The 25,698-nt window shown below is 37.8% G+C and overlaps 1 protein-coding gene across 1 annotated transcript; it reads right to left on the bottom strand.

Moving 5' to 3' along the window:
- Positions 1 to 12,098: 12,098 nt before the first annotated feature.
- On the bottom strand, positions 12,099 to 13,096 carry LOC147364925 (olfactory receptor 11H6-like). Its single transcript, XM_086322114.1, has one exon. It carries the CDS (start codon positions 13,050 to 13,052, stop codon positions 12,099 to 12,101), a length of 954 nt encoding a protein of 317 aa, XP_086178240.1. The 5' UTR covers positions 13,053 to 13,096.
- Between the last annotated feature and the right edge of the window lie 12,602 nt (positions 13,097 to 25,698).

Raw genomic sequence — 25,698 nt, 5'->3', positions numbered from 1 at the left:
CAAGAAATACAAAGAAATCATATGGCCCATATACAGGAAAAAACAGCAATGTGGGACTTTGTGGTAAGTCCAATGTGGGACTTACCAGGTAAATAATTTAAATGAGCTTTTATAAACAAACTCAAACAATTAAAAAAACTCATCTAAAGAATTAAAGAAAATTATGGGAATCATGTCTCACCAAATAGAAAACATCAAGAAAGATATGTGAATCATAAAAAATGTCAGATGGAAACTATGTTGAAAAGTACAGTAACTGAAATAAAAATTCAGTTTTTATTACTGGAAATAGAACTGCCTTATGATCCAGCAATCCCACTGCTGGGCATACACACCGAGGAAACCAGAATGGAAAGAGACACGTGTACCCCAATGTTCATCGCAGCACTGTTTATAATAGCCAGGACATGGAAGCAACCTAGATGTCCATCAGCAGATGAATGGATAAGAAAGCTATGGTACATATACACAATGGAGTATTACTCAGCCATTAAAAAGAAAACATTTGAATCAGTTCTAATGAGGTGGATGAAACTGGAGCCTATTATACAGAGTGAAGTAAGCCAGAAGGAAAAACACCAATACAGTATACTAACACATATATATGGAATCTAGAAAGATGGTAACAATAACCCTGTGTACAAGACAGCAAAAGAGACACTGATGTATAGAACAATCTTATGGACTCTGTGGGAGAGGGAGAGGGTGGGAAGATTTGAGAGAATGGCATTGAAACATGTAAAATATCATGTATGAAACGAGTTGCCAGTCCAGGTTCGATGCACGATACTGGATGCTTGGGGCTAGTGCACTGGGACGACCCAGAGGGATGGTATGGGGAGGGAGGAGGGAGGAGGGTTCAGGATGGGGAACACATGTATACCTGTGGCAGATTCATTTTGATATTTGGCAAAACTAATACAATTATGTAAAGTTTAAAAATAAAATAAAATTAAAAAAAAATTCAATACAGGGGTTCAACCCTGTATTTGAATTGGCAGAAGCAAGATTCAGCAAACTTGAGAATAGGTTAATTGGAGATTATCCAATCTGAAGAATAGAAGCCAAAGAAATGAGTAAAAATGATCAGCTAAAGAAAGCTGTAGGACACCATCAAGCATACCAACATATAATGAAAATCCAAGAAGTAGAAAAGAGATAAAAAGATGGTGAAAGAATCTTTGAAGAAATAATGGGTAAATACATGAGAGAGTTAATTCTTAGGTAGGTTGATAAAGAGTCCAGGACCCTCAAGGAGGAAGGGGTCTAGGGACCTGGAGGAGGAGAGTGGGGTATGGGGCTCTCAAGGAGGAGAGAAGTGAAAACTTTTTTTTTTTTTCCTACATTCTTTCTTTTAGTCACATAAAGTGTTTTTTTTTTAGTTCAGTTCAGCTCAGTCGCTCAGTCGTGTCTGACTCATTGTGACCCATCAACCGTAGCATGCCAGGCCTCCCTGTGAATCACTAACTCCCGGAGTCCACCCAAACCCATGTCCATTGAGTCGGTGATGCCATCCAACCATCTTCTGTTGTCCCCTTCTCCTCCTGCCCCCAATCCATCCAGCATCAGGGTCTTTTCAAATGAGTCAGCACTTGCATCAGGTGGCCAAAGTACTGGAGCTTCAGCTTCAACATCAGTCCTTCCAGTGAACACCCAGGACTGATCTTCTTTAGGATGGACTGGTTGGGTCTCCTTGCAGTCTAAGGGACTCTCAAGAGTCTTCTCCAACACCACAGTTCAAAAGCATTAATTCTTCTGTGCTCAGCTTTCTTTATAGTTCAACTCTCACATCTATACATGACCACTAGAAATACCATAGCCTTGACTAGATGGACCTTTGTTGACAAAGTAATGTCTCTGCTTTTTAATATGCTGTCTAGGTTGGTCATAGCTTTTCTTCCAAGGAGCAAGCATCTTTTAATTTCATGGTTGCAATCACCATCTGCAGTGATTTTGGAGCCCAGAAAAGTAACGTCAGCCACTGTTTCCACTGTTTCCCCAATTATTTGCCGTGATATGCAGATGACACCACCATTATGGCAGAAAATGAAGAGGAACTAAAAAGCCTCTTTATGAGAGTGAAAAAGGAGAGTGAAAAAGTTGGCTTAAAACTCAACATTCAGAAAACTAAAATCATGTCATCTGGACCCATCATTTCATGGGAAATAGATGGGGAGACAGTGGAAACAGTGTCAGACTTTATTTTTTTGGCCTCCAAAATCACTGCAGATGGTGATTGCAGCCATGAAATTAAGACTCTTACTCCTTGGAAGGAAAGTTATGACCACCCTAGATAGCATATTAAAAAGCAGAGATATTACTTTACCAACAAAGGTCCATCTAGTCAAGGTTATGTTTTTTTCTGTGGTCATGTATGGATGTGAGAGTTGGACTGTGAAGAAGGCTGAGCACCAAAGAATTGATGCTTTTGAACTGTGGTGTTGGAGAAGACTCTTGAGAGTCCCTTAGACTGCAAGGAGATCCAACAAGTCCATCCTAAAGGAGATCAGTCCTGGGTGTTCATTGGAAGGACTGATGCTGAGACTGAAACTCCAATACTTTGGCCACCTCATGGGAAGAGTTGACTCATTGGAAAAGATCCTGATGCTGGGATAGATTGGGGCAGGAGGGAAAGGGGATGACAGAGGATGAGATGGGTGGATGGCATCACCAACTCGATGCACATGAGTTTGGGTGAACTTCGTGAGTTGATGATAGACAGGGAGGCCTGTCATGCTGCGATTCATGGGGTCGCAAAGAGTTGACATGACTGAGCGACAGAACTGAACTGAATTTATGGGACAGGATGCCATGATTTTAGTTTTCTGAATGTTGAGCCTTAAACCAACTTCTTTACTCTGCTCTTTCACCGTCATCAAGAGGCTCTTTAGTTCCTCTTCACTTTCTGCCATAAGAGTGGTGTCATCTGCCTATCTGAGGTTATTGATATTTCTCCTGGCAATCTTGATTCCAACTTGTGCTTCCTCCAGCCCAGCGTTTCTCATGATGTACTCTGCATATACATTAAATAAGCAGGGTGACTATATACAGCCTTGATGTACTCGTTTCCCGATTTGGAACCAGTCTGTTCTTCCATGTCCATTTCTAACTGTTTCTTCCTGACCTGCATACAGGTTTCTCAAGAGGCAGGTCAGGTGGTCTGGTATTCCCATCTCTTTCAGAATTTTCCACAGTTTATTGTGATCCACACAGTCAAAGGCTTTGGCATAGTCAATAAAGCAGAAATAGATGTTTTTCTGGAACTCTCTTGCTTTTTCAGTGATCCTGCAGATGTTGGCAATTTGATCTCTGTTTCCTCTGCCTTTTCTAAAACCAGCTTGAACATCTGGAAGTTCACGGTTCACGTATTGCTGAAGCCTGGCTTGGAGGATTTTAAGCATCACTTTACTAGCATGTGCTGCTGCTGCTAAGTCACTTCAGTCGTGTCCAACTCTGTGCGACCCCATAGACGGCAGCCCATCAGGCTCCCCCGTCCCTGGGATTCTCCAGGCAAGAACACTGGAGTGGGTTGCCATTTCCTTCTTCAACGTATGAAAGTGAAGAGTGAAAGTGAAGTCACTCAGTCGTGTCCGCCTCTTAGCGACCCCATGGACTGCAGCCTACCAGGCTCCTCCGTCCATGGGATTTTCCAGGGAAGAGTACTGGAGTGGGGTGCCATTGCCTTCTCCGTTACTAGCGTGTGAGATGATAGCAATTGTGTGATAGTTAGAGCATTCTTTGGCATTGTCTTTCTTTGGGATTGGAATGAAAACTGACCTTTTCCAGTCCTGTGGCCACTGCTGAGTTTTCCAAGTTTGCTGGCATATTGAGTGCAGCACTTTCACAGCATCATCTTCCAGGATTTGAAATAGCTCACCTGGAATTCCATTACCTCCACTACTTTGTTCATAGTGATGCTTCCTAAGGCCCACTTGACTTCACATTCCAGGATGTCTGGCTCTAGGTGAGTGATCACACCATTGTGATTATGTGGGTCATGAAGATCTTTTTTCTTCACGAATACACAGTTCTTCTGTATATTCTTGCCACCTCTTCTTAATATCTTATGCTTCTGTTAGGTCCCTACCATTTCTGTCCTTTATTGAACCCATCTTTGCATGAAATGTTCCCTTGGTATCTCTAATTTTCTTGCAGAGATCTCTAGTCTTTCCCATTCTGTTGTTTTCCTCTATTTCTTTGCATTGATCACTGAGGAAGGCTTTCTTATCTCTCCTTGCTATTCTTTGAAACTCTGCATTCAAATGGGTATATCTTTCCTTTTCTCCTTTGCTTTTCACTTCTCTGCTTTTCATAGCTATTTGTAAGGCCTTCTCAGTCAACCATTTTGCTATTTTGTATTTCTTTTTCTTAGGGGCGGTCTTGATTCCTGTCTCCTCTACGATGCCACAAACCTCTGTCCATAGTTCGTAAGTCACACTGTCTATCAGATCTAGTCCCTTAAATCTATTTCTCACTTCCACTGTATAGTCATAAGGGATTTGATTTAGGTCGTACCTGAGTGGTCTAGTGGTTTTCTCCACTTTCTTCAATTTCAGTCTGAATTTGGCAATAAGGAGTTCATGATCCAAGCCACAGTCAGCTCCCAGTCTTGTTTTTGCTGACTGTTGAGCTTCTCCATCTTTGGTTGCAAAGAATATAATCAGTCTGATTTTGGTGTTGATCATCTGGTGATGTCCATGTGTAGTCTTCTCTTGTATTGTTGGAAGAGGGTGTTTGCTTTGACCAGTGCATTGTCTTGGCAGAACTCTGTTAGCCTTTGCCCTGCTTCATTCTGTACTCCAAGGCCAAATTTGCCTATTACTCCAGGTGTTTCTTGACTTTCTACTTTAGCATTCCAGTCCCCTATAATGAAAAGGACATCTTTTTTGGGTGTTAGTTATAGAAGGTCTTGTAGGTCTTCATAGAACTGTTAATCTTCAGCTTTAGCATTACTGGTCAGGGCATAGACTTGGATTACTGTGATATTGAATGGTTTGCCTTGGAAATGAACAGAGATCATTTTGCCATTTTTGAGATTTCATCCAAGTACTGTATTTTGGACTCTTTTGTTGACTATGATGGCTACTCCATTTCTTCTAAGGGATTCCTGCCCACAGTAGTATATATAATGGTCATCTGAGTTAAATTCACCCATTCTAGTCCATCTTAATTCGCTGATTCCTAGAATGTCGATGTTCACTCTTGCCATCTCCTATTTAACCACTTTCAATTTGCCTTGATTCATGGACCTATCATTCCATGTTCCTATGCAATATTGCTCTTTACAGCATCAAACCTTGCTTCTATCACCAATCCCATCCACAAATGGGTGTTGTTTTTGCTTTGGCTCCATCCCTTCATTCTTTCTGGAGTTATTTCTCCACTGATCTCCAGTAGCATATTGGGCACCTACCGACCTGGGGAGTTAATCTTTCAGTGTCTTATCTTTTTGCCTTTTCATACTTTTCATATGGTTCTCAAGGCAAGAATACTGAAATGGTTTACCATTCCCTTCTCCAGTGGACCACATTCTGTCAGACTTCTCCCCCATGACCTGTCCATCTTGGGTGGCCCCACACAGCATGGCTTAGTTTCATTGAGTTAGACAAGGCTGTGGTCCATGTGATAAGAGGAAGGCTGTATATTGTCACCCTGCTTATTTAACTTCTATGCAGAGTGAGAAACACTGGGCTGGAAGAAGCACAAGCTGGAATCAAGATTGCCGGGAGAAATATCAATAACCTCAGATATGCAGATGATACCACCCTTATGGCAGAAAGTGAAGAGCCTCTTGATGAAAATGAAAGAGGAGAGTGAAAAAGTTGGCTTAAAGCTCAACATTCAGAAAATGAAGATCATGGCATCTGGTCCCATCACTTTATGGGAAATAGATGGGGAAACAGTGTCAGACTTTATTTTTGGGGGCTCCAAAATCACTGCAGATGCTGACTGCAGCCATGAAATTAAAAGATGCTTATTCCTTGGAAGGAAAGTTATGACTAACCTAGATAGCATATTGAAAAGCAGAGACATTACTTTGCCAACAAAGGTCCGTCTAGTCAAGGCTATGGTTTTTCCTGTGGTCATGTATGAATGTAAGAGCTGGACTGTGAAGAAGGCTGAGCACCGAAGAATTGATGCTTTTGAACTGTGGTGTTGGAGAAGACTATTGAGAGTCCCTTGGACTGCAAGGAGATCCAACCAGTCCTTTCTGAAGGAGATCAGCCCTGGGATTTCTTTGGAGGGAATGATGCTGAAGCTGAAATTCCAGTACTTTGGCTACCTCACGTGAAGTGTTGACTCATTGGAAAAGATTCTGATGCTGGGAGGGATTGGGGGCAGGAGGCGAAGGGGACGACAGAGGATGAGATGCCTGGGTGGTATCACTGACTTGATGGACGTGAGTCTGAGTGAACTCCGGGAGTTGTTGATGGACAGGAAGGCCTGGCGTGCTGTGATTCATGGGGTCACAAAGAGTCAGACACAACTGAGCAACTGAACTGAACTGATGTGATCAGATTGGCTAGTTGTCTGTGAATGTGGCTTTTACTTTAAGCCCTGAGCTAATGGCTCAAGGGTATGTTTTTCTCTAAGTTCTGTACAAATGATTATATAACAACAATGTATCTTGCTTGAGGACATGTTTCTCCCTAACAGGGACCTTCTAACTAATCCTGTTTTCTTATGTGGGAGTGGGTCTGCTAAGACCTTCCTACTGTTAGTTTTTTTTTTTTCTTTTTTTCTACTGTTCATTCTAATCTTGTTATTTTAAGATGTATGTTGTTGGAATGGGTCAGGTAAAGGTATATAAGGCCTTGATAAGACTATCTATTTGGGGCTCTCTTCATCTCCCTCCTGATGTCTATGTCAGAAGTTTTCTGTGTCCTTTCTTACTGTAATAAAACCTTTGCCACACAAAAGCTTTGAGTAATCAAGCCTGGTCCCTGATCCTGAAGTTAAATTTTCTTCTTCAGAGATCATGAATCTGTCCACTGTAAACTATCATATACACGAATTTGATGACATTAATCAACACATCCAAGAAGCTTAATAAATAACAATATCTCCTTTCATACCTGTTAGCATTTAATTTTTATATTTAATTTCTATGTGTTTCTGCTCAAGTACTTTTAAAAGTCAAACTACATCTATATTAATAAAAAATATTGGCTTGTAATTTTCTTTTTTTTGTAGTGTTTTTATATGGTTTTGGTGTCAGGGTAATGTTGGCCTCATAGGATGAATTTGGGAATGTTAGCTCCTCTTCAATTTTTTTTTTTTTTTGGAATAGTTTGAAAGGATAGATATTAGTTCTTCTTTTTAAGTTTTGTAGAATTCCCCAGTGAATCCCTCTGGTCTTGGATTGTTGCTTGCTGGGAGGTTTTTTTTTTTTTAACAAATTCATTTTGACTCGTGATCAGTCTGTTCAAATTGTGTTTCTTTTTCACTCAGTCTTGTCAGGCTGTGTTTCTAGAAATTTGTCCATTTCCCCCAGGTTTTATATAATTTTTAGCATATAACTGTACATAGCATTATCTTATGATTTTTTGTTTCTCTGTGGCATTTGTTGTTATATCTTCTCCTTTATTTCTTATCTTGTTCAGGGCCTCTCTTTTTTCTTCTTGGTGAGCCTGGATAAAGATTTATAAATTATGCTTTTTTAAAAAAAATTCCATTTTTCATTGATATTTTCTATTTTACAATCTATTTTATTTATTTCCTCTCTGATCTTTATTATTCCCTTCATTCTGCTGACTTTGGGCTTTATGTTCTTTTTTTTCTAATTCTTTTAGGTGGTAGCTTAGATTGTTTACTTGATATTTTTCTTGTTTCTTGAGGAAGGCCTATATTGCTATAAACTTCCCTTTTAGAACTGCTTTTGATATAGCCCATTAATTTTGGAAAGTTGTGTTTCCGTTTTCACTTGTCTTGAGGTATTTTCTGATTTCCTCTTTGATTTCAACATTATCCCATTCAATTTTTAGTAGCATTTTGCTTAGGCTACATGTGTTTGTTCTTTTCTGATTTTTCTCCTTGTAGTTAATTTCTAGTTTCATACTGCTGTGGTCAGAAGAAAAAGCTTGATAAAATTCCTATCTTCCTATATTTGTTGAAGATTATTTTGTAACCTAGTATGTGATCTATTCTAGAGAATATTCCATGTGCATTTGAAAAGAATGTGCATTTTGCTGTTTTGGGATGTATTGTTCTGCAGACATTAATTAAGTCCAACTGGCCTGTTGTGTCATTAAAGACCCCTTATTGATTTCTATCTGGAATATCTGTCTATTGATGTCAGTGGGGTGTTAAAGTCCCCTATACTATTATTGTACTATTGTCCATTTCTTCTTTTATGTCTGTTAGTATTTGATTTATATATTTAGGCACTATTGTACTGGGTATGTATATGTAGCAAGTGTAATATCCTCTTATATTGATCCCTTTATCATTATACTTTTCTTTTTAACATTTTTTTTAAACTTAACTTTTAAAAGTTGAAGTGTAGGTGACTTACAATGTTGTGCCAATCTCTGCTGTACAGCAAAGTGACTCAGTTATACACAAATGGGATTTTTAAATATTCTTTTCCATTATGGTTTATCCATTATGGTTTATATTGAAGATAGTTCCCTGTGTTACACAGTAAGACCTTATTTTTTATCCATTCTATATATAATAGTTTATACTTGTTAATTCCAAGTTCTTCCCTCCCTCACCTCTTTCCTCCTTGACAAATACAAATGTATTCTCTATGTCTGTCAGTCTGTTTCTGTTTTGTTAAGTTCATTTTTGCCATATTTTAGATTCCACATATAAGTGATATCATATAGTATTTGTCTTTCTCTTTCTGAATTCTTCACTTAGTATGATAATTTCTAGCTCTATCCATGTTGTTGCAAGTGGTATATAAAGCCCTGCTTTGCTTTTTGTTATAGCCTTCCTTTTAAAGTTTATTTTGTCTGATACAAGTATTGTTACTCTTGCCTTCTCTTCTTTTTGATTTGCATGAAATTTTTTCTTAATCCTTCCCTTTCATTCTGTGTGTGTCTTGGCCCTGAACTGAGTCTCTTATAAGCAGCATATTGAGGGGTCTTGTTTTGTTCCAATCAGCCACTCAACGTCTTTAATCAGAGTATCAAACCAAATGCAACAATGTGTAAAAAGGATCATGCACCATGGTCAAGTTGGGTTTATTCACAAGGGTTACAGAGATGGTTCAACATATGCAAATCAATCAATGTGATAAAACATATTAACAAAAGGAAGGATAAAAATCACATGATCGTCTCAAAAGACACATAAAAACATTGACAAAATTCAGCATCCATTCATGATAAAAACTCTCATCAAAGTGGCTATATATCTCAACATAATAGAGGCCATTTATGACAAACCCACAGCTAACATAATATCCAGTGGTGAAAAGCTAAGCCTTCTTGCTAAATTCAGAAAAAGAGAAGAAAGCCCATTTTCATCACTTCTGTTTAATAATATTGGAAGTCCTAGCTACAGTAAAAAGACAAGAAAGAGAAATAAAACAATATTGTAAAGTAATTAGCCTCCAATTAAAAATAAATAAATAATTAAAAAAAGAAAAGAAATAAAACGTCCGAACTGGAAAGGAAGATATAAAAATGTAACTATTTGTAGATGACGTGATACTCCATAAAGAACCCTAAAGACTCTACCCAAAAACTTACAACTGATAAATGATTTCAGTAAGGTTGCAGGATATAATACACAGAAATCTATTGAATTTCTATATACTAAAAATGAACTATCAGGAAGAGAAAGTACAAAACTATCCCATTTAAAATTGCATCAACATTTCCCCGAAACACTAGGAATATATTTAATCAAGGAGACAAAAGGCCTATACTCTGAATACTGTAAAACATTAGTGAAGGAAACTGAAGATAACACAAATAAATGGAAAGATATCCCATGCTGTTGGATTGGAAGAATTGATACTGTTAAAATGGCCATACTATCCAAAGCAATCTACAGATTTAATGCAGCTCCTATCAAAATACTCATGACATTTTTCATAGAAGTAAAACAAATAATTATAAAATTCATACGGTGCCACAAAAGACCTTGAATTGCCAAAGCAATCTTGAGAGAAAAGAACAAACCTTGAGGTATAACCCTCCCAGACTTCAGTCTATACCATAAAGCTACAGTAATCAAAATGGCATATTATTGGCAGCATAAAAATAGACACATAGATCAACAGAACAGACTAGAAAGCCCCAAAATAAACCTGCACACCAACTGTCAATTAACCTATGACAAAGGAAGCAAGAATATACAATGGATTGGCTGTTTAACAAGTGGTGCTGGGAAAACTGGACAGCCACCTATAAAACCGGGAGATTAGAACATTCTCTCATACAATATGCAAAGATAAACTAAAAATAGTTAAAATCTAAAAGTAAGAATGGAAACCATAAAACTCAAGGAAGAGAAATAGGCAGAATGCTGATGTAAATTGTAGCAGTATTTTCCTGGATCAATCTTTTAAGGCAGAAGAAATAAAAGCAAAAATAAATAAACGGGGAGTGGGGGACGGGGAATGGTACTCTGAGGACAGGAAAGAAATATTGCTAACCTGGGTCACTCCAAAGGCCAGTACAATGCCAGAATAGTTTTTCATATTCTTTTTTTTCTGTGCATTTTTTTGTTGTTGGTTTAGTCATTAAGTCACGTCTGACTCTTGTGACACCATGGACTGTAGTCTGCTAGACTTCTTTGTCCATGGGATTCTCTAGGCAAGAATACTGGGGTGGGTTCCCATCTCCTTCTCCAGGGGATCTTCCTGACCCAGGAATCAAACCCCGGTCTCCTGCATTGCACCAGATTCTTTACTGACTGAGCTATGAGGGAAGCCCCTTTTCTATGCATAATTTCTTCAAAAAAGCATGTACAAATCATTCAAAAGAGATTGCCCTATCTTGGATATAAACATTTTTTTTTTGGCAAAGCAGTGATTATTATATTTGGGTTATAACATGTCTTATTAAAGGTATAACCCTCCCAGACTTCAGTATATACTACCAAGCTACAGTAATCAAAGCAGCATATTATTGGCAGAAGAATAGATACATAGATTAATGGAACAAAATAGAAGGCCCAGAAATAAACCCACACACCTTGGTCAATTAACCCATGACAAAGGAGGCAAGAATATACAGTGGATAAAAAAACTGGTTGTTCAACAAGTGGTGCTGGTAAAACTGGATAGCCACCTATAAAAGAGTGATTCAGTTTGATTGATTTTCACTAAAGTGGCTTTTGAAAAGAAAAGGGGTGTGTATGCGTGTGGTCTCACTCTGTGTTATCACAGAATTTTATTGTTGTTGTTGTTATTTAGACACTAAGTCATGTCCAACTCTTGTGACTCCATGGACTGTAGCTATGCTTCTTTGTCCATGTGATTTTCCAGGCAAAAATGGAGTGGGTTGCCATTTCCTTCTCCAGGGGATCTTCTGAACTCAGAGACTGAACCTGTGTCTCCTGCATTGGCAGGTGAATTCTTTACCACTGAGCCACTTGGGAAGCCCATTAAAGAGTTTAGAAATTCCTAAATTTGAGGGTTCTTAACCCTCTCTGTATATTACAGTATCCCAGGGGACTTTTCAAAATACTTGTGCCTTGGTCCTAATACCCCTATTTCAGAGTCAATTAGTTGAGAACCACTGCTCGGTTGGAGGTAGATGTCAATAGAAAGTGTTACATGTGGTTGTGATTATTGTGAGCCTTTTCAGAGATCAATGATTTTCCAACTTTAATTTGCATAGTCCCAGTTTTAGGACGGAGAAGGCGATGGCACCCCATTCCAGTACTCTTGCCTGGAAAATCCCATGGATGGAGGGGCCTGGTAGGCTGCAGTCCATGGGGTCGCGAAGCGTCGGACATGACTGAACGACTTCACTTTCACTTTTCACTTTCATGCATTGGAGAAGGAAATGGCAGCCCACTCCAGTGTTCTTGCCTGGAGAATCCCAGGGATGGGAGAGCCTGGTGGGCTGCCATTTATGGGGTCACACAGAGTCAGACACAACTGAAGCAACTTAGCAGTAGCAGTAGCAGCAGTTTTAGGAACCTCCTACAACTTTCTTCAAAGCATCTTTCATTTCTTTATTCCGGAGGCTATAGATCATGGGGTTGAAAAAGGGGGTCAAAACTGAGTAGAACAAAGTTGTGAACTTCTGCATGCCCTCTGCTTGTCCTGACCCTGGACTCACATATGTCATCATGACAGAACCATAGAATAGAAACACAACAACCAGATGTGAGGAGCAGGTGGAGAAGGCCTTCTTCCGGCCAGCCACCGAGGGCACCTGCATTACAACCCTCAGCACCAGGGTGTAGGATCCAGCAATGTAGAAAAAGGTGGCAAAGATAAGGAGGGAGCTCATGGTACCACATATGAGAACAGTCCCTGGGACTGGGGCACATGCTGAAGCCAGGGCCAACAGAGGACCCAGGTCACACAGAAAGTCATCAATCACATTTGGGCCACAAAACGGTAGCTGAGTAACGAGTACCACTGGGATCAGAAACCAGAGGAAACCGTACACCCAGCAAAAGATGACCAGGCTGCTACAGAACTTAGTAGTCATGACGGTGGGGTAGTGCAGAGGGCGGCAGATTGCCAGGAAACGGTCATAGGCCATGATGGAGAGAAATAAGCATTCCGTTGTGCCCAGTGAGAAGAAGAAGTACAACTGGAGGAGACACCGAGCAAAAGAGATGGTTTTGGTTTGGGAGAAGAAGTTAGCCAGCATATTGGGCACATCAGAGTTGACATAGCAGATCTCCAGGAAGGAGAAGTTGGCCAGCAGAATGTACATTGGGGTGTGGAGCCGGCGGTCCCAGCGCACTGCACACATGATGGCCATATTTCCAAGGAGGGTCAGGATGTAAGTTATAAAGAATATGGAAAAGAGGAAGATCTCTATTTCCCAGCGGCAAGGGAAGCCCAAGAGGATGAACTCACTCACAACGTGGGAAATATTACTGACCTTTGACATCATCATTCTGTCCATTCTGTGAGGATTGGAGCAGAAATTACATTTACAGAGAGAATTATGTCTCCTGGTTCCTCCTCAGGAGATGAGCACATTTTCCTGAGGGTAAGGGAGGGGACTAGACCAATAGTTTCTATTTTTGGTTGGACAGTCCAACAATACAGTTGTTGAGTGTACTCTTCTACATATATGACTATTTGCTTTTAAACTATCAACAAACCACTGTCAATAAATATAGTACATATTGGTAAAGATTTTGAAAAAAAAGTTTTCTTAGAATTAAAATAAAAATAGAATTCCAGATATTTTCTTTCTGCATCTCTCATTGGGTTGCTTGATGCACTGAACTTTAGAGAACATTGGTCTAGACAGTACAGATGGGTGTCTGCATGCGTGCTAAGTCGCTTCAGTCGTGTCTGACTCCTTGCAACCCCACGGACTGCAGCCCACCAGGCTCCCCCATCCATGGGATTCTCCAGGCAAGAACATTGGAGTGGGTCGCCATTTTCTTCTCCAGATGGGTGTCTGGCTAACGCTAAATTAATGTATAAACTTTTACATGGGCAATTTAATTGTAAAAAACTAGAATTGACAGATTTACTGAATGAAAGGGTAATATCAACTAAGTGCCTTAAAGGAGAGAATGTGAGGCTTTACCCCTCATACGTGTGGCTGACACAGAGCACAGTGGTATTATAATCTCTTTTGCTCTAGGAACTCATGCAGGCTTAAATTCTTTGGCTTTTTTGGGCAGTAACTTTATACTTTTGACTTTTATTGAATTTTCATTATACTAAAGTCCCTAGAGTTTTATTCATAGAACTTAAAACAAGCGTGGCCCCATTTAGTGCTTGTGTCATTGAGTTTTTGAAGTGAGGGAGGTTAATTACTGAATTTTACCAAGTGTTTCATTGAATGAGATCCTAAGACTTTCAAATATTAACTTCCATTTGTATTTTTATTCCCTGTGAATTTGATAAAATTTCTCATGATTTTTCACCTATGTGTTTGGTTAGAATATGTAGAACATTAAAAATCGCCTTTTTAGAGAACTTTAAACTTTTTTCTAGGTTAACACATATTATTCTCAACAATTGGGGATAGATGGCTAAGCTATAAACAGATAAACAGCACAAAAATGGTGAAAATGACTTTATATCTGAAAAACTTTCTGGCATACATTAATAAACAAAGGGCTTATTGAAAATTTTAAAAGTAGCTTTTAAAACTGATGCCCTTGTTCAATTTCAGTTTTTAAAACATTTTCTTTCTTTCTTTAGCATTCTTCAGAGACACCAATAGTGATTTTGAAATCACATGTGTAAATTCTTTCTGTACCCAGGGATATAATTTGCTTAGGCCTGAAAATATAAGTTTATTTAAAATTATTAAGTGCTATTTTACTTTATTTTCTTGTCAATTCTCTTTTATACATTTTTCTTCTTTCTTTTGAAAGGAGATCAATCCTTAGAGCTGTCCATATTCTAATTTAGATTGATTGTCCTTGCTGTTTTCTCTCCAGAGGGCAGAAGATAGCCTAGTTTTTTTCTTTCATCTCATAAACTTGCAAACAAGGAGACCACGATGCTATCAGCTGGTATGGAAAGATGTTCTCCTTTAGGTTTTAGCCCAGTGAAAAGCTCACTAAATTTCTCAGAGAAAAACATTCCTTGTTTTTAATCACTTTATTTCACTTGTTTCTCTGTCTCTCTCTCTGTTTCTTTCTCTCTCTTCATTTCTTTTTTTCTTAGAATTACTTCTAAGATGACTTGAAATTTTTGTTGCTGGAAAATTTAAGAACTGTCTACAATACTGTCTTATATAGTTTCAGTATGTGGATAATAAAGGAAAATATTTCTTAACATATTTTTATTAAAACATTTTAAAATAATAGTATTAACTTTTTGATTGCTATCCATCATGAACCTTAGTTCATTTTCTGTCACCTGCCACTTTGTTACCATAAACTGAATATTTATATGCTAGTTACAATCTTTTCAGGCTTAGCTCCTAAATTTAGCTTTATAAGCTCATCACTAAACTAAAGAATTTAAAGAATTCAATAAAAGTTTGCTTAGTGTCTACTGCATTCTTGAATACTAAGCAAGGGGTGTTTTGGAACATATGTTTATATTCCTTCATGATGAAATATTATTTTCAGTAAAATTAAGAGGCACTTTAAGTCAATATAAGTTTCAGTGTAAATTGTGGTAGTTAAATCTATAACTCCACATTTCCAGATAAAGGTCACTAATTTAAATATGAATACATAGTTTTGATTTTTCAAATTAACAAAAATGAATAATCATGATACCAGAGTTGATAAAGGTGCAATGAAATGACACTTAGAAAAACTGTTGGAGGGTATATTAACTTGTACATTTTTTTTTCTGGCTGGCAATTTAGAAATACTCAGAGCTTTTAAAGCATTTATACCCATTAAATAAGAATTAGAGGTGTAGAAAAAATTCATACAGTGCATAAGAATTTTTAGGAATCATGTTAAAATACAGATTCTGACTCAGAAGGAGTGGATGAGGTTTGGGATTCTAAATTTCTAATAAGCAATAAGATAATGTTAATTCTTTGAGTAGTAAAAGTTTATAAAGTCCTCCATACTTTAGAGAGTTCTTTGTGTAGCAGGAGTTTATGTAGTTTCTTTATATATACTTCTTTAGAAAAAGTAAATAATATTGAGGAATATAAAAATTCCTGGAAAAAATGAAATTAATAGTGGTAAGTTTTTCAAGATCAGTGATAGGCTGCATACTTTTCTTCTTTATACATGTGTATGTTTCTTAAAATTTCTATAAATAACATATATTACTTTTATAAACTGAAAAGATAAACATTAAAAAATATTATTCTTGAAGGCACGTTTCTGGATCTTCCATTTTCCCTAACCAAAATTTGTAACCTTTGCTATTTCTGGAATGTTACAAGTTGCTAGGAAGCCCGTTATTTATGTCATATGTGACTTACCATGCAGAATATCATTTCTCACTCACTTGCTACTTGGATTTAAAGTCAATGAAGTAAGTCTCTGTGCCAGGGTTGAGGAGAATGGGAAGATTCCCAGCGGGGCATCCTAAAGGCTGTATTTTACTTATAAGTGGCCAATGCCATTTCATAAACCTAGGACATGGATTAGAAGTTAAGTTTAAAAAAATCAAATGCAACATCATGAGAAATGATAGCCATTAGCTTCTGGAGAGAATTCGTGTTATTAGTCTTTTCCCATTGGAAGGAAGCATACCTTATTCTCAATCAATTACCTTGAGAAAGAAAAAAAACAGGAAAATGATACCATTTTCCATTTTGGGTTTTAATTTTTTTCAGCAAACTTTAAGGAGAATATTGTAATTTAGAATAAAAGTCAAAAAAATCATGATGATATTAGACAGGATTAAATAAAGGCAATACACTTATTTTTCTTTTCTTTTGCCTTTACAGTTGATAAAATTTGAATGTAATGATTTCTCTTTCAACTAGACAGGTAGAAAGATACTTTCTCAAACTCACATTTCCACCGTCAAAATATAACACGTATTTTTCTCTGTCCCGTGTTCATGAATATGCCCTTTGTTGAAGGAGTTGATTCAGGCACTTACTGGAATAGGAAACAGTGTCTGCAGATGAGCCTTTCCTCTGCTCTTCATTTCCCTTGGATCTCAGAGTTCTCTCCCTTGTGCTTTCACTTTCAGAGCATCTGGGGAAATATTTTTCTGTTTTTGGAAGTTGAAAAAGATGTGTTTCCCCTGCTCCCCATCCAGTAGTAGTAAGAATGAAAGCTTGAATTCTCCACTTGTCCCCAGTGAAACTGTTGCTGAGCAAAAGCCAGTTTCCCTAAAGGGACTCTTGCTGAGATTCCCTCAGCTGGATGGTCAGTACCCCAGGGACTCATCTTTTGTTAAGGTTATTTCAAACATCTGATACTCCTTTTCTCATAATGGACCAATGATTCTACTCTATCAATTGATGCTATGCATTTGCCATATAATTTTGAGCTTCTTTCTCTGATTAAAGGGACAGTTATTTTTTTTAACTTATTTTTAAGTTCATTATATGGGTTCAAAAGCCTATCCATGCCTGTAGCTACCCTTGTACTTTGGCATACAAATATAGCAGTTAATATTTACTGAAAACTTGTTACATGTCAGGCAGTAAGATGAGTAAATTTATGAGTAATTTCATTTAATCCCCTCCCAATCTTATATGTTAGATATACTATTATTTTTACTTATGGGGAAGCTATTGAAGCTTACGTTAATTAAATAATTTGTAACATTTAATAAATAGGAATGATGAGATCGGAATTCAGTTCTCTCTGAGAGTGAAGCGTGAGTTCTTAAATAGTAAACTATTTACCTTCCATCTTACGCGTCAAAGATGGAAAACAATTGCTATTGATATCTTATACTAGATACTGTGACAAATTCTTATATTTAACTTATTTTATTTAATCCTTACAACACCCTGTGTGCTGGGTATCACTGTTGGCAATTTTTAAAAGTTCTGATTATCAAGATAACTTGTATTTAAACAAAAATTTGGAAGAGTCAGAAAAATTGAGGGAGCTGAAAAATTACTCACAATTTTTTCAAGCACACATAATTCAAGTAAAAATTTGGCATATTCCCTCTGGTCTTTTTTATTGTAAAAATTCATACATATAAGGTCATACAGCATTTACAACTTAGTATTCTGCTTACATTTATAGCCTGCATTTTCCCATGTAACTAAAACTCTCTTAAATACTATGAAAGCTGCATAATAGTGAGTGTTGTTTTAATATCATTTCCCTAGGGTTTTTAGGCTATTTACAATTTTCTGACCTTAAAATAATGCAATAAAAATCACTGGGCTTAAATTTTTGTTTTGGAACATTTCCCTAAAGTAGACTACTTGAAAGAAAATTACTATGTCAAAAATATATATATACCTTCAGATGTATTCTCAGAAGTAGACTTGCTAGATTAGATGGTAGTTCTACTTTTAACTTTTTGAGTAACCTCTATACTGTTTTCCATAATGGCTATACCAATTTACAATCTTACCAAGAGTGGACTAAGGTCCCTTTTTCTACATCCTTGATAAGCAATTGTTATCTCTTGTCTTTTTTGATGCTAGCCATTCTAACAGGTGTGAGGTGATATCTCCTTGTGGTTTTGATTTATATTTCTCTATGATTAGTGATTTCGAGTAACTTTTCATGTACCTTTTGGCCATTCATAAATCTTTGGGAAAATTCCTATTCAGGTTCTTTGTCCAGGTTTTAATTGGATTATTTGTTTTTTCCTCTTGAGTTCATGAGTTCTTTATACATTTTGGATATTAACCCCTTATGGAGACCCCAGTTCAATTCCTGGGTCAGCAAGATCCGCTGGAGAAGGGATAAGCTATCCACTCCAGTATTCTTGGGCTTCCCTTGTGGCTCAGCTGGTAAAGAATCCATCTTCATTGCAGAAGACCTGGGTTGGGACGATCCCCTGGAGAAGGGAACGGCTACCCACTTCAGTATTCTGGCCTGGAGAATTCCATGGCCTGTATAGTCCATGGGGTCGCAAAGAGTTGGACACGACTGAGCGACTTTCACTTACTTCACTATCAGATATATAGTTTGCAAATATTTTTTCCCATTCCATAGGTTGTCTTTTCATTTTGTTGATTGGTTCTTTTGTTGTGCAGAAACTTTAAGTTTGATATCATACCTCATGTTTATCTTTGATTTTGTTGCTTATACTTTAGGCGTCATAGCCGAAAAGTCATCGCCAAGATCCATGTCAAGAAGCTTTTGTTTTCTTCTAGGGGTTTTATGGTTTCAGGACTTATGTTTAAATCTTCAATCCATTTTTAGTTAATCTTTGTGATTAGTGTAGGATAGGGGTCTAGTTTCATTCTTTTATATGTGACTATTTCTGCAGATGGTGATTGCAGCCATGAAATTAAAAGACGCTTACTCCTTGGAAGGAAAGTTATGACCAACCTAGATAGCATATTCAAAAGCAGAGACATTACTTTGCCAACAAAGGTCCGTCTAGTCAAGGCTATGGTTTTTCCAGTAGTCATGTGTGGATGTGAGAGTTGGACTGTGAAGAAAGCTGAGCGCTGAAGAATTGATGCTTTTGAACTGTGGTGATGGAGAAGACTCTTGAGAGTCCCTTGGACTGCAAGGAGATCCAACCAGTCCATTCTGAAGGAGATCAGTCCTGGGTGTTCTTTGGAAGGAATGATGCTAAGGCTGAAACTCCAATACTTTGGCCACCTTATGCAAAGAGTTGACTCATTGGAAAAGACTCTGATGCTGGGAGGGATTGGGGGCAGGAGGAGAAGGGGACAACAGAGGATGAGATGGTTGGATGGCATCACTGACTCGATGGACGAGAGTTTGAGTGGACTCCGGGAGTTGGTGATGGACAGGGAGACCTGGTGTGCTGCAATTTATGGAGTCTCAAAGAGTTGGATATGACTGAGTGACTGAACTGAACTGATCCAATTTTCTCAAGATTTTTATTGAAGAGATTACCTTTTTTCTACTGAGCATTCTTGACTCCCTTGTCAAATATAAGTTAATTGTATATGTATGGATTTATTTCTGGACTCTCCATGCTATTCTGTTGGTCTGTTTGTTTTTAATGCCAATATTATACTATTTTGATTACTATAGCTTTGCAATATAGTTTCAAATCAGGAAGTTTGATGCTTCCAGCTGTGTTCTTCCTTCTTAAGATGCTTTGGTGCCTTTTGTGGTTCCATACAAGTTTTAGGATTGACTTGTCTATTTCTGTGAAAAGTACCATTGGAATTTTGAGAGATTTCATTGAGTCTGCAAATTGGCTGCCCAAGTGGTTCAGTGGTAAAGAACCTACCTGGCAAAGCAGAAGAAGCAGAAGATGCAGGTTTGATCTCTGTGTCAGGAAGATCCCCTGGAGAAGGAAATGGCAGCTCATTCCAGTACTCTTGTCTGGATGATCCCATGGACAGGGGAGCCTATGGTCCATGAGATTGCAAAGAGTCAGACATGACTGAACACACATGCCTTGGTTGAATAGATTGGTTTGGTGAGTATGAACATTTTAACAATATTACTTCTTCTGATCCATGAACATGGACCCATGGAATATTTTTCCATTTACTTGTTCCTTCTTCAATTTCTTTCATCATTATCTTGTATTGACATCAGTCTTTATTATGAAGCCAAAAATAATTGAACAGCTGTGGTACCATGATATTTTTTTACCCTAAAAATCAACAACCAGATGCCAGTCACCAAAAGATCAGAAAAAGGAAGAAAGAAGAAGGGATGCTGGTTATGGAATATGTGACCCCTTTCCATTGTTCATGTATTTATAATTTATCTGTTGTGATAACAGTTAAAAAACAAGCTACTTTCAAGTTTGTGATGCTCACAGGGAAATTGGTCTGACCAAACTGTATCCATTCTCTTCTAAAGCAGTTGTTCTAAGAAAAACTTTACTTTGTATAAACTGAAGCTTTTTAGCATCAGAATATGCCTCAACAAGTCTGAGATGTCACAGGAATATGCTTCCAGGAAGTCAGAGATTGTGCATCCAAAGTGCTTCCTTTTCAAGACTCATTTAAATTTGTGTACCCTAGAGGGCAATCAGGACATCTCCCAGTGTTTCTTTTGTGTGGGTCCTCAGGAGAAAGCAAACACGTTAAGGGGAGGGGAGACAAAGGAGATGGATTTTCCTTAAATAATAATTCTGTCAGAGCCAGAAGGGATAGAGTGCTAGAAATGTATGCTTTCTTCTGCAGACAGGACCCTTGAATTCTAGTGGGGATTGGACATACCTCATCAGAGTGAGTGTGAATGAATCCCTCCTTTTATTCTGTCTTCCACACAATAGACAGATATTATTTATGTATTAAATGAATGAATAGATGTCTTGAGGTGGTCAGTTAATTGAGAATTTCAGTGCGTGGTATTTTATCTGTGCAAGGTGGCCAGATGGGGCAAGGCCCTAGGGTTTTTTCTTTGATAAAATTACCATGAAAATGAGCATTACTCTTTGAAATAATCCCAACATAGAGGGAAATCAATTATGGAAAAAATTTTCAAATGTCTCAACTTGAGGTTTTATTGTCTTCAGTTCAGTTCAGTTCAGTTGCTCAGTCGTGTCCGACTCTTTGCCACCCCATGAATCGCAGCACACCAGGCCTCCCTGTCCATCAAAAACTCCCAGAGTTCACTCAAACTCACGTCCATTGAGTCAGTGATGCCATCCAGCCATCTCATCTTCTGTTGTCCCCTTCTCCTCCTGCACCCAATCCCTCCCAGCATCAGAGTCTTTTCCAATGAGTCAACTCTTCGCATGAGGTGGCCAAAGTATTGGAGTTTCAGCCTTAGCATCATTCCTTCCAAAGAACACCCAGGGCTGATCTCCTTCAGAATGGGCTGGTTGGATCTCCTTGCAGTCCAAGGGACTCTCAAGAGTCTTCTCCACCACCACAGTTCAAAAGCATCAATTCTTCAGCGCTCAGCTTTCTTCACAGTCCAACTCTCACATCCATACATGACCACAGGAAAAACCATAGCCTTGACTAGATGGACCTTTGTTGGCAAAGTAATGTCTCTGCTTTTGAATATGCTATCTAGGTTGGTCATAACTTTCCTTCCAAGGAGTAAGCGTCTTTTAATTTCATGGCTGCAGTCACCACCTGCAGTGATTTTGGAGCCCCCAAAAATTCCTAAACCAGTTTTAGTCATTTGCATTATGAATAACTCAGCCATCCTTGAAAGGTCTCATAATTTAATCTCTCCCCTGGTTGTATAATTATTCTCCTAGTAGTAGAATTTTCACATGATTATTTTCTATGTCATAGGTCCCCTGGAAATTCATTCCATCATTCCAAGTGCTTCCCACCCTTTCGAAATCACCTTGCTGTTTTTACTTGTAATCATATCCGGGCCACAGTCACCTCAGTGATCAGTATTGTGTTATTGTAGTGCCATGTCCTGTCTATTGTCACCTTTATTAAAAGTGCTCATTCAAGTGAATGCTGAAAAAGATGAAAAGGTTGATGTTGGAGGAGAGGAGGGTGGTCCATGTTACTAGCTCTTATTCATTCTAGATTGGGAAAGGGAGGGAAGACAAGAGAGAATGAAGAAAGTATCCTATAGCAGGCAGAGGAGGGAACAGACCTCCTGAATACTCTGTACTTCTTTAGCTAGCAATCAATTTGGGTTAGATTGATTTTGGACTTTGGAATTATGCAAACCAGGGTTCAAATCTTGTCTCTCCCATTTACTTCTCTATGATATAGGGAACTATCAAATATTTTTAAAACCTGGATTATTTGAAGCTATTCTCTGGGTCAATAAAAGCTTTATCAATCCAGACTAGAGGGATACAACTCCAGTTCTACTCTCCTAGCTTTCACATATACAAGGCAGTAAAGAATAAAACTGTGCCTGGACTTGTAAACTTTAACTAAAATGGAAATTTTCCTCATAGTGGTTTTCTTCAAGCAACCCATAAATGTCTATTTAACAAATCTGTAGCTGAACTGCTTTGTGGAAGGTACTAAAAGAAGAATTAGTGACCAATAGGTTGTGGATCAGAGAAATAGGAGCACTGTATAGATAATTATCAAAAGGGGTTTAATTCAAAAGGTAAGGAATTATTAAAGTGATTATTTCAGTGAGCAAATTTCATGCACTATTTGGGAATTCGTGTATATTTTTATTGAGAGATTCACTCTGAGTTATATATGATGCAATTTTAAGACATTTTTTCCATTATAAGTTAACACCGTAGAAGCGCATTGAAGTCATATCATTCGTGAGATTGAATACTCAGAGATAAGAATGTGTATGGAGGCTATATTTTAGGTTCAAACAGATACTTTTAAAGGAAGAATCAGATCACTTGGCTCATGTTTTGCTTATGGTAACTAGGGCAGTAAGTGGAGCTCACACTAAACATTTACTTTATTCTACGCTAGGTGCTTTAAGAATATGTTACATTTAATGTTTCATTAATTTCCATGGTAGATATTGTTACTCTGATTTTTAAAAATTTATTTATTTAAAAAAAATTTATTTATTTTTAATTGGAGGATAATTGCGTTTCAATATCGTACTAGTTTCTCCCATATATCAACATGAATCAGCCATAGGGGACATATGTCCCCTCCCTCCTGAAATTTCCTCCCACCTCCCACCCCATCCCACCCCTTCTAGGTTGTCACAGAGCACCAGGTTTGAGCCCCCTGTGTCATACAACAAATTCCCACTGGCTATCTGTTTTACATATGGTAATGACATGTTTCAGTGCTACTCTCTCAATTTGTCCTACCATCTCCTTCACCCATTGTGCTCACAAGTCTGTTCTCTACGTCTGTGTCTCCATTGCTGCCCTGAAAATAGGTTCATCAGTACCATCTTTCTAATTCCAAATACATCCATTAATATACGATATTTGCTTTATGATTTACTTCACTCTGTATAATAGGCTCTAGGTTCATCCACTTCATTAGAATTGACTCAAATGCAGTTTATGGCTAACAGTCCATTATCTATATAGGATTAATCTCCAAAATATACAAAGTAGCTCATGCAGTTCAATACCAGAAAAACAAACAACCCAATCAAAAAGACAGCAGAAGACCTAAACAGACATTTCTCCAAAGAAGATATATAGATGGCTAATAAACATATGAAAAGATGTTCAACATCACTTATTATTAGAGAAATGCACATGGAAACTATAATGAGGTATCACCTCACAGCAGTCAGTTTGGCCATCATCAAAAAATCTACAAGCAATAAATCCTGGAGAGAGTGTGGAGAAAAGGGAACTCTCTTACATTGTTAACGGGAGTGTAAATTGATAGATGGAGAACAGTATGGAGATTCTTTAAATAACTAGGAATAAAACTACCGTAAGACCCAACAATCCCACCACTGAGCACATACTCTGAGGAAACCGCAACTGAAAAAGACACATGTACCCAGGTGTTCATTGCAGCACTATTTACAATAGGACATGGAACCAACCTAGATGTTACTCTGATTTTGCAGATGCAGAAATTGAAGCAGAGAGAGAGAAAGAGAGAGTCACTTGTCCTGGGTTATAAATACTGTTTTTAAAAGATCCAGGACTTCATTATAGCCCTCTTGAATTCTGACTCTTTATTCTTTTTTAAAAATTAAATTGTGATAAAACTTACATTGCATTCTTAAACAGTCACTTTGCCTTTGCACTTCAGAGGCATTAAAATGTCGAGTCCTTCCTTTGTTTATTTTTTTAACTTAATCCTATATATTTAAAATGAAAATTGAGGGAAAATAATATAAATTAATAAGGAAAGAAAACTAAATGGATTGAAAATCTACTCTAAGAGCTAAAGTATATGATATGATATGATTTTTAAAAATAGTAAACTAGTAAGCTTTGCAAGTGGGACTGAAAGGGTATAGCAAATGTGAATGAAAGGCACTCCACAGAGGATAATTGGAATTAAATTAAAACAATTTAAATATGTTAAAGCACATGTTATATTCCTTAATTTAGACTGCGAATTGTTGAATTAGCCTCCAGTTATTCATGAGCTCTCTTTCATTTTATATCCTTGTGCTTCCCTGGTAGCTCCGTTGGTAAAGAAACTGTCTGCAATGCGGGAGACCTAGGTTCGATCCCTGGGTTGGGAAGATCCCCTGGAGGAGGGCATGGCAATTCACTCCAGTGTTCTTGCCTGGAGAATCCCAGGGATGGGGGAACCTGGTGGGATGCTGTCTATGGGGTCTCACAGAGTCGGACACGACTGAAGCGACTTAGCAGCAGCAGCATAGCTTCTGAAAAACCTCTAGGTTCAAACTTCTCTGGCTATTAATCTCATATAAGTGAAAGTGAAAGTTTCTCAGTTGTGTCCGACTGTTTGTAACCCCATGGAATTCTCCAGGCCAGAATATTGGAGTGGATAGCCTAAACCTTCTCCAGAGGATCTTCTTGACTCAGGAATCGAATAGGGGTCTCCTGCATTACAGGCAGATTCTTTACCAACTGAACTATCATGGAAGTCCATACCCATGTAACATAACAGTAATTCTTAAAGCAAGGTGTATTTTTCACATTGGAATCAACTGGGAATATAAGTTTTTAAAAAATGGAAACATAAATAAATTAGTGTGTTTATTTAGAGGTATGCATTATTATCGTGATCTACCAAGAGTCTATAGTAATGTAGTTAAATAGGGAGGAGAGCTTATGGACCTTGTGATGACGATCAAAATGATGGAGTAGGCAGTGAGATAATTCAAGTCCAGCTTAATGGTGTGACTACATTTCTGAAGCTTATTAGTGCTACTTGAGTTAAACAAAGGTGGCTTGTTAAGGTGTTTAATGATTCCTTTTTATCTCTCTTTTTCTTACAGGCTAAAATTGGAAGAAACTGTTCTAGAAGAACTATTTAAAGTGAAGTAATATTTAAAGTAAATTATCAATGGTGTTATTCTGTCTTATGTCAATGCTATTTTGAGAAAAATTCTTCATATTGACTAAATACTGATATTCCAGTTTATTCTCTACTTATAATGCCACTTACTTCCAATGAGAAATTGAGGCAAGAAAAACTGAATAAAGTAGACTCTTAATATGCACTTCTGATTATGTCTGTGCACATTATAGGTTAGAGGAAA

Source organism: Bos grunniens, chromosome 10, assembly GCF_055505025.1.
Source record: "Bos grunniens cultivar Pamir isolate PY7600 chromosome 10, Bosgru_T2T1.0, whole genome shotgun sequence".
Lineage (NCBI taxonomy): Eukaryota > Metazoa > Chordata > Mammalia > Artiodactyla > Bovidae > Bos > Bos grunniens.
The sequence above is the reverse complement of the archived record's forward strand: the minus strand, read 5'-3'. Positions and strand labels throughout refer to the sequence as shown.